This window comes from Giraffa tippelskirchi, chromosome 9, assembly GCF_054371585.1.
Source record: "Giraffa tippelskirchi isolate mGirTip1 chromosome 9, T2T-mGirTip1v1.2.pri, whole genome shotgun sequence".
NCBI classification, from domain to species: Eukaryota; Metazoa; Chordata; class Mammalia; order Artiodactyla; family Giraffidae; genus Giraffa; species Giraffa tippelskirchi.
Window position 1 is genome coordinate 99374509 of NC_137283.1, and position 17720 is coordinate 99392228.

General features: G+C 42.7%; 1 protein-coding gene across 14 annotated transcripts in view; it reads left to right on the plus strand.

Moving 5' to 3' along the window:
• The first annotated feature begins 2078 nt into the window (after positions 1-2078).
• The window catches only part of FAM184A (family with sequence similarity 184 member A), a 122837-nt gene continuing 107195 nt past the window's right edge, over positions 2079-17720 (plus strand). For all 14 annotated transcript variants that reach the window (XR_014065795.1, XR_014065788.1, XR_014065791.1 and 11 more), the window contains exon 1: positions 2079-2687. Coding sequence is in view for 4 of the 14 variants with exons in the window: in XM_081530897.1 (XP_081387023.1) it covers positions 2529-2687 (159 nt within the window). In the remaining 10 variants the exon portion in view is untranslated. The remainder of the gene's footprint in view (positions 2688-17720) is intronic.

The following is a 17720-nucleotide window of genomic DNA, read 5'->3' on the forward strand; positions in this document are numbered from 1 at the left end:
GGAAAATGAGTACGTCAAGGCTGTATATTGTCACCCTGCTTATTTAATTTATACGCAGAGTACATCATGAGGAACGCTGGGCTGGATGAGGCACAAGCTGGAGTCAAGATTGCCGGGAGAAATATCAATAACCTCAGATATGCAGATGACACAACCCTTATGGCAGAAAGTGAAGAAGAACTAAAGAGCCTCTTGATGAAAGTGAAAGAGGAGAGTGAAAAAGTTGGCTTAAAGCTCAATATTCAGAAAACTAAGATCATGGCATCTGGTCCCATCACTTCATGACAAATAGATGAGGTAACAGTGGAAACAGTGGCAGACTTTATTTTGGGGGGCTCCAAAATCATTGCTGATGGTGATTGCAGCCATGAAATTAAAAGACGCTTACTCCTTGGAAGGAAAGTTATGACCAACCTAGACAGCATATTAAGAAGCAGAGATATTACTTTGTCAACAAAGGTCCGTCTAGCCAAGGCTATGGTTTTTCCAGTAGTCATGTATGGATGTGAGAGTTGGACCATAACGAAAGCTGAATGCCGAAGAATTGATGCTTTTGAACTGTGGTGTTGGAGAAGACTCTTGAGAGTCCCTTGGACTGCAAAGAGATCCAACCAGTCCATCCTAAAGGAGATCAGTCCTGGGTGTTCATTGGAAGGACTGATGTTGAAGCTGAAACTCCAATACTTCAGCCACCTGATGCGAAGAACTGACTCATTTGAAAAGACCCTGATGCTGGGGAAGATTGAAGGCAGGAGGAGAAGGGGATGACAGAGGATGAGATGGTTGGATGGCATCACGGACTCAACGGACATGAGTTTGTGTAAACTCCGGGAGTTGGTGATGGACAAGGGAGGCCTGGCGTGCTGCAGTCCACGGGGTTGCAGAGTCGGACATGACTGAGCGACTGAACTGAACTGAGCAACAAACACTAAGCTGCATACTAAAGAGAAATTACATATTATAACAGGAGGGGATTCAGTGTTGCAAAACTGCATGAGAATAGATTTTTTTAATAGGCACAATTCTGTATTTTAAAAATTTGTGTTAAGAATGCCCTAAAACGACTGATTTACTTCAACACAGAACATACTTAAAATTTTTTTTTGATCTGCAGGAGTAGAGATATTAGGAGATAATTAGTAGGACAAAATACATTTAGTGGGCTTCCCTGATGGCTTAGTGGTAAAGAATCTGCCTGCCAACGCTGGAAAGGTGGGTTCCATCCCTGTTTCCAAAGATTCCTTGGAGAAGGAAATGGCAACCTACTCCAGTATTCTTGCCTGGGAAATCCCATGGACAGAGGAGGATTACAGTTCATAGGGTCTCAAAGAGTCGGATAAGACTGAATGACTAACGGACAACAACACATTTGGTAAGGTGAAATGCTCAAGTAATGAACATTTTGGCCCAGCCTCAAATCCTTAAGGAACTGACATCTTGTTCCAGCTTCTGTTTTCCTCTTTACTTGCAGCCAAGTAGATTTCATATAATAATTGTCTGGCGCTCCATTAGACTGAGGGAGAGTAGTGATGCAATGCTATACCAATTGATGAGGTGTGTCCTCGCCACTCATAGACACTAGGTGTTGAATGAATGCCAATGCCTGGCACGCAGTAGGTCAGCCTGAGACACTGTAACAGTCACATTGGTGTGAGTTCGGTCGGAAGCACAGGTCTGGGTCGGGGGTATTGGATTTCCCAGGATTTCATCACACACGCCTCTGGTGCTGAGGCCGTGGTTGGGTGGGAGCTGGATGTGAGTTTGCCGCTCTTCTTGGGGAAGAGCCACTTGGGCCCAGGGTCCGCGACGATGCACGTGGAAAGGCTGGGTAAGTCTGCACGCGTTCGGCACACCGAAGGTCACCACAGCCCCGTCTTCTCCGGCCCGCGTGGCACACGGGACTTATCTCCGGCCGGCGGCAGCTGGGGCGGGGTGGAGATACGCCCCCGCTGCGGGGGAAACCTTGGCCGCGGGCCGGGCGAAAGGCGCCCGCACCTGCTGCGGGGCTGCGGGGCCCGCGGCGGCGCGGGGCGGAGCTTGGCTGCGGGGAAATGACGTCGCCGCCCCGCGCGCTCCGCGGGCCGCGCGCCCTGGTAACGGCGGCTCCGCGGCTCCCGCGGTCTCCTCCGTGTCCCCGCCTCCCCCCGCAACAGCCCGCCCCGGCTCCTCCTCCCTCCGCAAGCCCCGCGGCGGCCGTCTCGCTGGGTCCCGGGTCCCGGTGGGAGCGGAACCTGCGGGTTCATGCTGCCCGCGTCGCTCCCGCCTGGCGCGAGCTGACGAGCGGGCCAGAGTGGATCGGGCCCCGCCGGACCCGGGCATCTGCCCCGTGCCCGAGTCGCCCGCGGCTTCGGGCCGGCGGGGCTGCCCCCGTCCCTGGACGGCGGTGACCGGGAGATCGCGGCCGGCGGGCGCGGCTGGGTGTCGGGTCCGGAAGCGGCCGCCCCGGCTCCTGCGTCCCAGTGGCCGCGGCTCGGCGGGCCGCCCCCCGAGCGCGGGGACCCGCGCCCCGGCCGGGGTCTGCCGGGAAGATGGCGACCCCGGGCATGAGCTGGCAGCAGCACTATTACGGCGGCTCGGCGGCCAAATTCGTCCCCTCGCCGGCCGCCGCGCAGCAGGCGGGGCACTGCATGGACTACAGCCAGGACCTGCACCTGAAAATGAGCAAGAAGATCGCCCAGCTCACCAAGGTATGGGCGCGGCCGCGGGGTGGGCCCGGCGGAGACCCCGTGCGCGGCAGCGCGGGGCCCACCTGCCCGCCTGGGAGGCTGCGCGCCCCGCGCCCGGGGCGAGTTGTAAGGGGGCTGTTCTGGAAACAACAGCCAGAGACTTAGATCCTAGAACCGTTCAAACTTCGGCGCACTGCCGGTGATGTTAATGTAAACTAAACTAAACCCGACGGCACGGCTGGGTTTATGGGGCTTTGCACTCTGCTATCCTTCTGGGATAAGCCAGCACGGAACAAATTAGGATCTCCTTTAACTGCAGAATGAGAAATCACTTTACTTTTGCTCTCGTGCATGTGCCAAGGCCCCACGAGGCTTTACACTACTGTACTGTGTGAAGCACAGTACCATATTTACCCAGCATGAACTCGAGTCTTCGAAATTCGTCAGTGTTGTTTATTGGTTACGTCGTTAAGAGGGGAACAAACCTTCTGAGCGATGTAGGAGGGGGAAACATACCTTGCGTGTCATTTTCGGGATTTAATGAGTCATTCCTTATCCCGACAAAAATTCAAACAAGGCTTTTTAGATGAATCATGTGTCTGCATTGAGTTAAATGGTTCAGTCTATCAGAAGATAGTTTTCAAAAAGCAAATACGGCAGTAGATTTGGCCAGTGGTAGTTTAGGGTAGTCCTTGGCTGGTGAGCTTTTTCCTAGTTGAGTAAAGGTTGATAATGAGAAACGGTTGGTCTCTGTGGAGCAGAAGCAATTTACATTAATTACATTGATCTGTTTAGATCTCAGGATAAGTTTTTCAATGTCCATCAGGTGAGAAGTGGTCCCTATCCGTGGTTTCTGAAAGCTAGTAGAAGTGATGGACCTCAGTTTAGTGTTTAAGCGGAGTTGGGTAACCACTTGTTAGGAGCGTTGGTATGTGAAGGGAACCGGGCATGGTGGTATTTGCTGCTAGAAAATCTCTAAAGTCTGATTCAACTCCAAAATTCTCATTATATAATTCCATTACCAGTTGGTGCTTTTGATAGGGTAAGACAGAGTTGAAAGAGAGGAAAAGAAGGAAATGGAAGTTAAAATGGATGACAATAAGGTAAAAATATTTTGGTGAAGAAATGTGATTGAGAGTAAAAAGAAAAATAATGGAAAGGACGAAAGCATGAGAGATCAAATGGAAGAGCAGAGGAAAAGGTACAAGCGCCTAATTGTAAAACTCACCCACGAAAAGAGCAAGGCAACATCTGGGGAAATTTTGTTTGTTGGTATTTGGTTTTTGTTTTATGTCAGCACCATTTCAGAGGTTGCTGTGTGTCCAGTTTTTACTGTGTTCTCTTGTAACTGAGGGTTCCCAGATTCAGAAAAGGAAAGGCCCAGGAAGGAATAAGTGGTATCCCATCAGGGCATTTACACATTTGGGAGCTAAAAGCTAGGCTTCCTGAAATCATGTTTGGTCTTTAGAATACTTACGGTCCAGATACATACATATTTATTTATTCTGATTTTCTTATTGTGTGTCCAAAACAGCCATTATTTTTATTTTAGATTGTAACTGTCTAGGGCCCTGCTGTAAGTCATAGAAACATTCAGGAAGTTGGTAGTGGAACTGTGTACAGTTTAACAAAAGAAATTTCTTTTCTCTCTAGAAAACTACTTTTCTTTTTACTTAGGCTTTTTAAATTTCCTGTTCTTTCATAAGAAAAAAAAATCACAACTGTGATAGGTGGGAGCATTAATAGAAGTTGTTTTCACTCCCCACCTCAGATCTAACAAAGCAGGAGGCTGCCCTCTGCCAGTACTCGCAGCGCTGCTTGAGTGCTACATCTAATCTTTACTGAGTGTTACTGAGCCTCTCTGATTTAGTGTTTACAGTTACAGTCTCTAAACACTCAGGCCACCCCCTCTGGTCAGGGCCTCAGACATTTAATCTCTTCTACTAGAGTTTCTCAACCTTGGCACTGCTTACACTTTAGACCGAATAGTTCCTTGCTGGGAGTGGGCAGGGCTGTACTGTGTATCATACAGGATGATACCATCCCTGGTGCTACCCAGTAGGTGTAGTCACCCCACATGCACACACAGTAGCGGCAATAAACTTGTCTCCAAGCATTGCCAAATGTTCCTGGGGGAGAGGTAGGCAGGGATCATCCCGGGTGGAGAACTGCTGATTGACACTGAAGTATCCCAGCCCCGTCTCTCACCTCTATTTCTGAAACAAGACAGGAGAACCAAACAGCCTGATTATAGGACTCTTTCAGTCAACATCCTTCAGTTTCTGAAACATACACTTAACACCTGCTGCCTTTATGTACCAGTTTGGAAATTGTCAATTTTATAATTATATACACTTATTGTGGGCTTCCCTGGTGGCTCAGTTGGTAAAGAATCGACCTGCAATGCAGGAGACCTGAGTTCAATCCCTGGTTGGGAAGATCCCCTGGAGAAGGAAATGGCAACCCACTCCAGTATTCTTGCCTGGAGAATCCCATGGATGGAGGAGCCTGGTGAGCTACAGTCCACGGGGTCACAAGAAGTCGGACATAACTGAGCAACTTCACTTTCTTTCTTTCACACTTAATGTAAATTCCATAAGAATGATGAGTAATATATCAACTTTTACTAAGGTAGGAAAAAGCTCACCAGAAAAGGATGATCCTAAACTACAATTGGCCAAATCCTTGGTCATATTTGCTCTTTGAAAACTTATAGATTGAGCCATTTGACTAAATGCAGATACATGATTCATCTAAAAAGCCTTGTTTGACATTTTGTCAGAATAAGGAATGACTCGTTAAATCCCAAAAATGGCATGCAAGGTATGTTTTACCTTCCTATCAAATATACAGATTTTATTGGTGTCTGCTGTATAGTGTTTTCATTCATGAAGAGTTTACTGAGAAAATCACATCAGTAGAGGTATGTTAATAGAACTATGGTTGACCTGACAATAGCTTATATTTCAGAATTAGACATTAGATAACCATTAAAATAGGGTTTTATTTCTTTTGGAATGAGTCAACAAAAATTACCTCTTCAGCCTTATTGTTAGCATGGCTTGGGAATCTGACATACTGTCTTGAGTTAAAAGGCTATTATACCATTTACTAGTAGTATGACCTTGGGCAAGTCATTAACCTCTGGGCCTTAGTTTTTTAATCTTTAAAAGAGAGATGATAATACTGTAACTAAGATAGTAGGCTCTCATTCAGGGTGTTGCTGAAAAGACAAATATACCAGTAAACAAAGTATTAGTAAAATACTGGCTAATCTACTTTTTAAATGCTGTTTCTTTTTAAAATAAATCATCCTGCATTAAAATGGCATTGTGTGATACTATTATTTCTTTGTGGGTTTTCTGCTAAACTCTTTAAATGTATACAGTAATTTTTCTAGTATTTGAATATCAGAGCTTAAATATTCACATTTGCTCTGTTTTTGTAGTACAGTATTAAAATACAATATGCATTTTTCAGAGATTTGGCTGACAAGGAAAGGAGAAGGATGAAAGTAATCTACATTATAACATTACGCATAGTAACCATACATTTAACTAACTAAAACGTCTCTAAACACATCTGCACAGAATTTGTTCCGATGCTGTTTTCTAAGAACCTAACCTTGGCATCCCATGGGAAGAACACAGCAGTTCTTTAAGCATCTTTGATGTAAGGATGCTTCGCTAAGTGTTAGATATACAGCAGGGAGCAAGACAGTTTCAGCTTTTTAAAGTGAGTCTGTTATATTTTGGTTGCTTGTGCCAATTTTTAAGAAGTACTATTAGATTCCTGAGTCCTGTTGTGGCAGATTTCTGGGATTGTTAATGACTGAGCCATCTCAAGATAGAGAAGCTGCATGGGCTGAGTTATGTTTTATAAGATCACATTCGTGTACTTCTCTGCTCTCTACCATGTCGACTTTTTTAGTGCATTTGATTGAAAAGCAGGGCTTGTGGGATGAAATTCTAAAATGGCTTTATTTTTGTCATTCACCGTCCCTTTCAGTTTACTTGTGAGGCTGTCATGCCCTCTGCCCATGGATAAACTTGACTTTTGTGGTTGCTTTGAGATAATGCAAATTATCCTTCAGTAACTAAGTCACAAAAATCTGTTTGATTATTAAAATGTCTAGTACCAACAAATTAAAACCCCAAACTGAACCTGAATTAAAGGTGAAGCTTCTCCCCCATGCCCACTTCCTAGCTCTGCCCATTGCAAGGGGGAAGACAATAATCGAGGATTTGTTTTCCTTCTGACTGGGCTTTTCTGTTTCTCCTTTGTCTTGCTAGTCCTACTTTATCATCCCTCCCAAGTTGGACAAGGAAGAAGGGAAGAGAAGAAAGAAGAGCAGCAACTAACTAACTCAGGCTTGATTAGTGCCTGGTGATTTAACTTCAGTGCTGTTGTAAACTTGGCGGGTGTTGAAAGTTCTTTCTTTTACCTGCAAATCTTCTGCCTCCCATGTCAGCTGCTCACCTCACATTGTTTGACAGTGAGAATGCATCTATATTCTGGCTGGTTTTTTATGGCCTCCTCAGCCTCTTGGATCTGGCAGGACCATCATGTTCATTGCTGAGCTCTGTTCAAGCTCCTGGTCACCCCCTGGGTTGGACCCAGATGACTTCACCCCAGCTTGCTCTCTCTCTGTCTCATAGGACCCACACTGGTCCACAAGCAGCTCTCACTGTTTGTCCACAGGGACTCTGCAAGTGGTCCCAATTCAGCCGTCTCTCTTTTGCTCTCATGTGCCTCTTCATCCAGCTTCTTACCCTTTAGAATTTCCAGGGGTGAATCAGGTGCCAGTTCAATATGTTGTTCAAAGTGTTTGAGACAGATATCACGCTCTTCAAGTAGTCCCATCAAAGCCTTTTCCTCTAGGCTCTAGGTGAGAGGCAGGCGTCCATCTCCTCCCCTCTCCAATGGCAGGCAAGGGCACTTGTTCCTGTAGCTAGCTCCCCCGGAGGAACTCTTCTCCAAACCCCCACCCTTCTTCCCCATGAAACTTCTCTCACTAGTGTTGAGGGCAGGAGGGAGCACATCTCAACCCTTCAGACTGCCTCCTTTGGAAATATTGAGAATGTTCTGGCACCTGCTTTGGAATGTCAGTTGTCTATGGTTCTCAGCAGAAACTTCCCTTTTAATATCCTGTCATTTTAGCTGCCCATCCAACACTTTTTTGGTTGATTGCACTTTTGATATAGTTTAGTCCAGTTATCAGTTACAGACCTACTAGTATAAGGTCGGTTATAAGGTTCCAAAGAGCAGGAACAGTTACTTTGTGTTTTCTGTGCTCAGCAGCAAATCCTTCTTAAAAGTCTTCTTTTAATGCTTAACTTATGTCTCTCCTCCTGAGAACTGCCCTGAGCAACCTGGACCTTTTTAGGTTTGCCTTGCTCTGAATTACTCTTAACATTTATTGTCCTTACTTCTCATTTGATACTTAATAATATAAATTTGCAAACAGTTTATTTTTGTTTCTCTTATTTGACTGTAAGCTCCTCAGCCATAGAGACTGTTTATCTCATGTAACCTTATATGAATCCTTTGCACATAGTATAGTTCACTTCAGTCGTTCAGTCATGTCCGACTCTTTGTGACCCCATGAATCGCAGTACGCCACGCCTCCCTGTCCATCACCAACTCCCAGAGTCCACCCAAACCCATGTCCATCGAGTCAGTGATGCCATCCAACCATCTCATCCTCTGTCGTCCCCTTCTCCTCCTGCCCCCAATCCTTCCCAGCATTAGGGTCTTTTCCAGTGAGTCAACTCTTCGCATGAGGTGGCCAAAGATAAAAGCTTAATAAATATTTACTGAAGATAGTGATATGCCAAGAAATGTTATATAGTAGAGAAAGTGAGTAAATATTTTTGAATTGTGTCTGCTCCTCTTGTGGATTAATGCTAGATCATTTCAGCTGAGTTAAAATTTCTCTTAACTATTTAAATATTTATTTGGCTTCCCCTTAAACTGCTTCTAAAGCAATGGCACCCTACTCCAGTACTCTTGCCTGGGAAATCCCATGGACGGAGGAGCCTGGTAGGCTGCAGTCCATGGGGTCGTGAAGAGTCGGACACGACTGAGCGACTTCACTTCGCTTCAAAACCTATATAATTTTATTATTTTTGATGCAAGAATAAAAATTTAAAGCATGCTATCTAAAATATAAATATATTTATCATTTCAAAAGCAAGAATTGATATATCAAATTCTTAGCAAATATGGAAAAATAGTCTTTTGATCAGTCATTTAATATTAACTCTGCTTTTACTATATTCACAACCTGAATATGTTCATATAATACCAAAACCAGTGAAATTTTCAAACAATTCTGTTTTCTCTGTTAAATGCTGATTTCTTACTAGTTGGTCTGTTTGAATTACCTTAGATAGTGTTTCATAATTGTCTTTAGTTTGGATTATGACTTGGGTTGTTTCAGCTTCAGTTCAGTTCAATTCAGTTGCTCAGTCATATCCGACTCTTTGTGACCCCATGGACTGCAGCACGCCAGGCCTCCGTGTCCATCACCAACTCCCAGAGCCTGCTCAAACTCATGTGCATCGAGTCGGTGATGCCATTCAACTATCTCATCCTCTGTCGTCCCCTTCTCCTGCCCTCAATCTTTCCCAGCATCAGGGTCTTTTCAGATGAGTCAGTTCTTCACATCAGGTGGTCAAAGTATTGGAGCTTCAGCTTCAGCATCAGTCCTTCCAACGAATAGTCAGGACTGATTTCCTTTAGTATGGACTGGTTGGATCTCCTTGCAGTCCAAGGGACTCTCAAGAGTCTTTTCAACACCACAATTCAGAAGCGTCAGTTCTTCGGCACTCAGCTTTCTTTATGGTCCAACTCTCACATCCATACGTGACTACTGGAAAAACCATAGCTTTGATTATGATGGACCTTTGTTGATAAAGTAATGTCTCTGCTTTTTAATATACTGTCTAGGTTGGTCATAGCTTTTCTTCCAAGGAGCAAGCATCTTTTAATTTCATGGCTGCAGTTACCATCTGTAGTGATTTTGGAGCCCAAGAAGATAAAGTCTGTCACTGTTTCCATTGTTTCCCCATCTATTTGCCATGAAGTGTTTGGACTGGATGCCATGATCTTAGTTTTTTGAATGTTGAATTTTAAGCCAGCTTTTTTACTCTCCTCTTTCACCTTCATCAAGAGGCTCTTTAGTTTTTCTTTGCTTTCTGCCATAAGGGTGGTATCATCTGCATATCTGAGGTTATTGATATTTCTCCCAGCAATCTTGATTCCAGCTTATGCTTCATCCACCCTGGCATTTTGCATGATTAGCTTGATACATGCCAAATGTAGCATCTTTTCTTCACTCCTTTGTTACATTGCAGCTTTGCCATTCTATTATGCATTAGCTTAGATGTAATCTTTTAGTCATAGCAGAGTGGTTTGAATTAATTTCCTGTACTTTACCAATGGGCACAAAAGCATGATATGCCGTTATTATTAAACAATTGTCTAAAAAGTTATAAAGGGACTGCCTTTAGAGTTAAAAATTTTTTCTTCTGTAGAGGAAACCATAGATTCTTACCAGCCTAACCCTCTCATTTTATAGATATGGAAGTTGAGGGCCTCAAGTCATTTGAAGATTACATAGCTTGTTATAGGCAGATCTTGGACTGGAACCCAGGTCTCTGGAATGGTCTAGGAGATTGGCAGCCGTACTAGCAGGGCTCTTTTTATTGTGTATGCCTTCCTTCTACCTGATATTAGGCCACAGAGTTGTTTTTCCCCATCTTGGAACCACGTTTTGCTTACCATTTTAATCACAGGCCTGATAAAAGTGAAACCAATGAGCCTTCCCATTCAGTGCACAATTTCTGGACATGTGGGTTGTACAGTTTGTAAACGTGGCTTTGGTAAATTTGGAACAGCTATTTTTCTTTTTTTGTATTCTCAGATAAATGTCATAATATTTTCATGTTTTATTAACAGCTTTAGTCATTCCAGACTTAAAAGCTTCTTTAATTATGTTGATTTAGATACCATCATACTTGGTGTCAAAGTTGCTACTATGTTGTTATTATAAATATTTTTCCTTTGACTGCTTGCTTTCTTAACTGGATTGTTGCCTATGGTCCCATTTCTGAGGGCAGTAAGTTGAAAGTTTTCCAGTTTTTTCCCCCCACCCCCACCTGTTTAGTTTATGAAAATCTGTTGCTGTCTTCTAATTTCCAACCACTTAAAAAGTAGTATGAACGATAAGGGTTTGCAAATGTGACTGAAACAATTTATTTTAATTAATAAGTAATTTCTTATTGTTGTTGTTCTTATTATTCTGTCTGACTCTTTGCGATCCCATGGACTGTAGCATGCCAGGCTTCCGTGTTCTTCACTATCTCCCAGAGTTTGCTCAAACTCATGTCCATTGAGCTGATGATGCCATCCAACTATCTCATCCTCTGTCTCCCCCTTCTCCTCCTGCTGTCAATCTTTCCCAGCCTCAGGGTGTTTTCCAATGAGTTGGCTCTTCTCATCAGGTGACCAAAGTATTGGAGCTGCAGCTTCAGCATCAGTCCTTGCAGTGAATATTCAGGACACATTTCCTTTAGGATTGACTGGTTTGATCTCCTTGCAGTACAAGGGACTCTCAAAAGTCTTCTCCAACACCACAGTTCGAAAGCATCCATTCTTCAGCACTCAGCCTTCTTTATGGTCCATCTCTCACATCCACACATGAATACTGGAAAAACCACAGCTTTGACTAGATGACCTTTGTTGACAAAGTGATGTCTCTGCTTTTTAATACGCTGTCTAGATTTGTCATAGCTTTTCTTCCAGGGAGTAAGCGTCTTTTAATTTCATGGCTGCAGTCACCATCTGAAGTGATTTTGGAGCCCAGAAAAATAAAACCTGTCACTGTTTCCATTGTTTCCCCATCTATTTGCCATGAAGTGATGGGACCAGATGCCATGATCTTCATTTTTTGAATGTTGAATTTTAAGCCAGTTTTTTCACTCTCCTCTTTCACCTTCATCAAGAGGCTCTTTAGTTCCTCTTTGCTTTCTGCCATAAAGGTGGTGTCATCTGCATATCTGAGGTTATTGCTATTTCTCCCAGCAATCTTGATTCCAGCTTGTGCTTCATCCAGCTTGGTATTTAGAATGATGTACTCTGCATAGGGTAACAATATACAGCCTTGACGTACTCCTTTCCCAACTTTGAATCAGTCCATTGTTCCATGTCCAGTTCTGTTACTTCTTGACCTGCATACAGGTTTCTCAGGAGGCAGGTTAAGATGGTCTAGGTATTCCCATCTCTTTAAGAATTTCCCACAGTTTGTTGTGGTCCTCACAGTCAAAGACTTTAGTGTAGTCAATGAAATAGAAGTAGATGTTTTTCTGGAATTCTCTTGCTTTTTCTATGATCCAGCAGATGTTGGCAATTTGATCTCTGGTTCCTCTACCTTTTCTAAATCCAGCTTGTACATGTGGAATTTCTTGGTTCATGTACTGTTGAAGCCTAGCTTGAAGGATTTTGAGCATTACCTTGCTAGCAGGTGAAATGAATGCAATTGTGTGGTAGTGTGAACATTTTTTGGCATTGCCCTTCTTTGGGATTGGAAGGAAAACTGACCTTTTCCGAGTCCTGTGGCCGGTGCTGACTTGTTCAAACGGGCTGCCATGTTGATGCAGCGTGTTAACATCATCATCTTTTAAGATTTGAAACAGTTAAACTGTAATTCCATCACCTCCACAAGCTTTGTAGTAATGCTTGCTAAGACCCACTTGACTTCACATTCCAGGATGTCTGGCTCTAGGTGAGTGACCACATGATCATGGTTATCTGGATCATTAGGAACATTTTTGTACAGTTCAATGTATTCTTACCACCGCTTCTTAATCTCTTCTACTTCTATTAGGTCCTTGCTGTTTCTGTCCTTTATTGTGCCCATCTTTGCATGAAATGTTCCCTTGGAACCTCTTGTTTTTTTTGGAAAAGATCTCTAGTCTTTCGCATTCTGTTGCTTTTTCTGTTTCTTTGCACTGTTCACTTAAGGCTGTCTTATCTCTCCCTGCTATTCTCTGGAACTCTGCATTCAGTTGGGTATATCTTTCCCTTCCTCCTCTGCCTTTGGCTTCTCTTCTTTTCTCAGCTATTTATAAGGAATTCTCAGACAAACACTTTGGCTTCTTGAATTTCTTTTTCTTGGGGATGGTTTTGGTCACTACCTCCTGTACAGTGTTATGAACCTCCATCCATAGTTCTTCAGGCATTCTGTCTACCAAATCTAATCCCTGAATCTATTCATCACTTTCACTGTATAATCATAAGGGATTTGATTTAGGTCATACCTGAATGACCTAGTGGTTTTCTCTACTTTCTTCAGTATGAGCCTGAATTTTGCAATAAGCCGCTGATGGTCTGAGCCACAGTTAGCTCCCAGTCTTGTTTTTGCTGACTGTATAGAGATTCTCCATCTTCAGCTGCAAAGAATATAATCAGTCTGATTTCAGTATTGACCATCTGGTGACGTCCATGTGTAGAGTCGTCTCTTGTGTTGTTGGAAGAGCGTGTTTGTTATGACCAGCGCGTTCTCTTTGCAAAACTCTTTTAGCCTTTGTCCTGCTTCATTTTGTACTCCAAGGCTAAGCTTGCCTGTTACTCCAGGTATCTCTCGACTTCCTACTTTTGCATTTCAACCCGCTATGATGAAAAGGACATCTTTTTTTTGGTGTTAATTTTAGAAGGTCTTGTAGGTCTTCATAGAATCGTTCAACTTTGGCTTCTTTGGCATCAGTGGTTGGGACATAGACTTGATTACTATGATGCTGAATGATTTGCCTTGGAGACAAACCAAGATCATTCTGTCATTTTTGAGATTGCACCCAAGTACTGCATTTCAGACTATTTTGTTGACTATCAGGGCTACTCTATTTCTTCTAAGGGATTTTTGCCCACAGTAGTAGAAATAATAATTAAATTCACCCATTCTGGTCCATTTTAGTTCCCTGATTCCTAAAATGTCGATGTTCATGTTTGCCATCTCCTGTTTGACCACATCCAATTTATCATGATTCATGGACCTAACATTGCAGGTTCCTATGCAATATTGTTCTTTACAGCATCGGACTTTAGTTTCACAACCAGACACATCCACAATTGGGCATCCTTTCCGCTTTGGCTCAGCCTCTTCATTCTTTCTGAAACTATTTCTCTGTTCTCTTAGTAGCATATTGGACACCTACTGACCTGAAAGACCATCTTTCAGTGTCATATCTTTTTGCCTTTTCATACTGTTCATGGGGTTCTCAAGGCAAGAATACTGAAGTGGTTTGTGATTCCCTTCTCCAATGGACCACTTTTTGGGAGACCCTGACTAGCAGGGACATGCCCTTCAACTGCTCCATGTAGCTGTAGGACATGGCCGGCACCCTGGTTGTCCCACTGCTGGTCCTCTTGAGTGTGTGAACCTTCACCAGCCACTGGGTGTTGGTCAGCATGTCACCTAGAGGCCTGGGCAAAGGCCCTGCTGGAGTTGTTGGCTGGAGCCGATCGATGATGACGGATGGCTAGGAGCAGAGGGCTCCCCGGCCTCTCTGCTGCTGCTGGCCACCCTGGGGCCAGTCCGCCACCCAGGAGCTTCGAGGAGCGAGGAGATGAGATTGGAATATCCTGGGTCTCTGTAAAGCCAGTTAACTTCCAAATGACAATAGGAAGTGATAGAGGTGAGGTGAAGTGGTAAAATACTGTTGTTACTCTGCCCCTTCAGTTTATCTTATGAAATTAAAAATCTTTTTTATCTGTAAGCAATTAAACTTGAGTACTGTGCTATGAAACTGAGGTTGATGTGAAAAATAGAAATTCTTAATGCCATACTTGTTTTTTCACTAGCAAAAGTTTCTATCCTTTAGGCTACTTTTGAATGAAAAGAACAAAAAATCTACTGGAATTGGTGTCCCCTAGTCCTTTTGAGGCGAGAAGAGAGAAAATTGCTAACTGAATTCACGTTTTGTTGTTTTTTTTCCATTTTGTAAATAAAAACAATTTTATAAATGTGTGGAGGAAATACTACTTTTGGGTATGGTGTGAGCCATATAGGTTTTTGCTGTTTTTTTTTTAGATTGACCTCATAGCTTAATGATCCTTTAAAATATTTTGAAAAGTAGTCTCTGACTGCCAACCAGTTAATATATAAAAATCAGTTTTGGATACAGCAATCTTTGCAGGTTGGGGATCACCAGTCGTAGTCAGTATCTGGTATACTTAATATTTGAGGCCAGAACAAATGTTTTAGAAAATAGACCTTTTATTTTTAGCTTTCTATTAAATTACAACAGTGTAGTTTAATTACAGACAATACAGAGTATTGTCATTTGTAGGCCTCATACTTATTTCATTAATGATTACATCTTTCTTCCTTACAAAACTTTAACAAGAATGTATTAAAAGTAGTGAAGTTGAATATGTACAAAGTTTTTGTCCTGTATCTTTTACTGCTGTCATTTGAGATATCAAGAGAGGCTGAAACTACCAAAGGACCTTTGTGTGTGTGTTTGCATACTCAATCATGTCCATTGCAGCCTCATGGACTATAGCCTACCAGTCTCCTCTCTCCATGGGATTTCCTAGGCAAGAATACTGGAGTGGGTTGCCATTTCCTCCTCCAGGGAAAGGACCTATAGTGGTGGAAAAACAAGACTTAGTGATTAAGCATAACACTTGGGATTTGGATAATAGATTCAGCTACTAACACCTTATTTATTATAAGGGAGATAGTATTTTAATGACTTTTAAAAGTTACTACTCTGTATTTCTTTACATGTACATCTCTGTTTTGAGGTTTCAGAAGCTTTGAAAACAAAGTTTGTTCTTAAAGTGCATTATAAAGTGAAGTCACTCAGTCATGTCCGACTCTTTGCGACTCTATGGACAGTAGCCTGCCAGGCTACTCCATCCATGGGATTTTCCAGGCAGGAATACTGGAGTGGGTTGCCATTTCCTTCTCCAAGGGATCTTCCTGGCCCAGGGATCGAACCCAGGTCTCCCGCATTGCTGGCAGACTCTACTGTCTGAGCCACAAGGGAAGCTCATAAGTGAAAGTTGCTTGGTTGTGTCTGATTCTTTGCTACCCCATGGACTATACAGTCCATGGAATTCTCCAGACCAGAATACTGGAATGGGTAGCCTTTCCCTTCTCCAGGAGATCTTCCCAACCCAGGGATTGAACCCAGGTCTCCTGCATTGCAGGTGGACTCTTTATTGACTGAGCCACCAGGGAAACCCTAAAGTATGTTGCTAATATTTAAATTATCAGTAAAATTGCTAATTTTAGTAAAATATTAGGATAAATCTCAGTTCAAAATTGTTGAGAGAATGAATTATTTTAGTTAACTAGAACCTACCATGGGGATTAATGATTTTTTACCTTCCAAAATAATATACTTACATTTAAATCATACCATTCATAAATTATGTGGAGTCTGTTACCACTTCCAGGTCCTTTTTGATAATCAGTACATTTATAGGAGATTAGGCCCGACCTATATTAATGCTATGCCAAATGCTTAAACTTTATTTCTGAATAAATTCTGTTACTTTCATTTTTATTTGCCATATGCAAAGTTTGAATGTTTGCGTACTCTAGATATTGAGCTTTCTGGTTGGAAAGATTTATTTTATTCTGGTCAGTGTGTGTGTCTGTGTGTTCATAGGTATTTGCATTATTCACCTCATTTCTCCTTAAGCACAGTCTTAACAGAACCTTATGTCTTTCAGAAAACATTTCATAACCCAAAGACTAAATAGTATTCTATTTTTATTCTTAGATCTTTCGTCTAGTGAAACACTGTGTAATTGAAGTACCGTATGTCTTTGTGTGTGTTTAATATAATGGCCTACCCAGAGCAGCAAATGAAAATATGTTGTTGTTCAGTTGCTAAGTTGTGTCCGACTCTTTGGGACCCCATGTACTGCAGCACGCCAGGCTTCCCTGTCCTTCACTATCTTCCAGAGTTTGCTCAAAGTCATGTCCGTTGAGTCAGTGATGCTATGTAACTATCTCATCCTCTGTGGCCTCCTTCTCCTGCCCTCAGTCTTTCCCAGCATCAAGGTCTTTTCCAGTCTGTCAGTTCTTTGAATCAGGTGGCCAAAGTATTGCAGCTTCAACATCCATCCTTACAATGAATATTCAGGGTTGATTTTCTTTAGGATTGACTGGGTTGATCTCCTTGCAGTCCAAGGGACTCTCCAAGAGTCTTCTACAGCACCACCATTTGAAAGAATCAGTTCTTCAGAGCTCAGCCATCTTTATGTTTCAGCTGTCACATCTGTACATGACTACTGGAAAAACCATACCTTTGATTGGATGGACCTTTGTTGGCAAAGTGATGTCTTTGCTTTGTAATACGCTGTTCAGGTTTGTCATTGCTTTCCTTCCAAGGAGCAAGTGTCTTTTAATTTCATGACTGCAGTCACCATCCACAGTGATTATGGAGCCAAGAAAATAAAATCTGTCACTGCTTCCACTTTTTCCCCTTCTACTTGGCATGAAGTGTTTGGACTGGATGCCATGATCTTAGTTTTTTGAATGTTTAGTTTTAAGCCAGCCTTTTCACTCTCCTCCTTCACCCTCATCAAGAGGCTCTTTAGTTTTTCTTCACTTTCTGCCATTAGAATGGTATCATCTGCATATCTGAGGTTATTGATATTTCTCCCGGCAATCTTGATTCCAGCTTGTGCTTCATCCAGCCTGGCATTTCTCATGATGTACTCTGCATAGAAGTTAAATAAGCAGGGTGACAATATACAGCCTTGACATACTCTTTTCCCTATTTGGAACCAATCAGTTGTTCCATGTAGGGTTCTAACTTTTGCTTCTTGACCCATACAATTTCTCAGGAGACAGGTAAGGTGGTCTGGTGTTCCCATCTCTCTAAGAATTTTCCACATTTTGTTATCCACATAAGTCAGAGACTTTCATATAGTCTATGAAGCAGCAGCAGATATTTTTCTGGAATTCCCTTGTGTTCCTTTAGTGCAATGAACGTTGGTAATTTGATTTCTGGTTCCTCTGCCTTTTCTAAA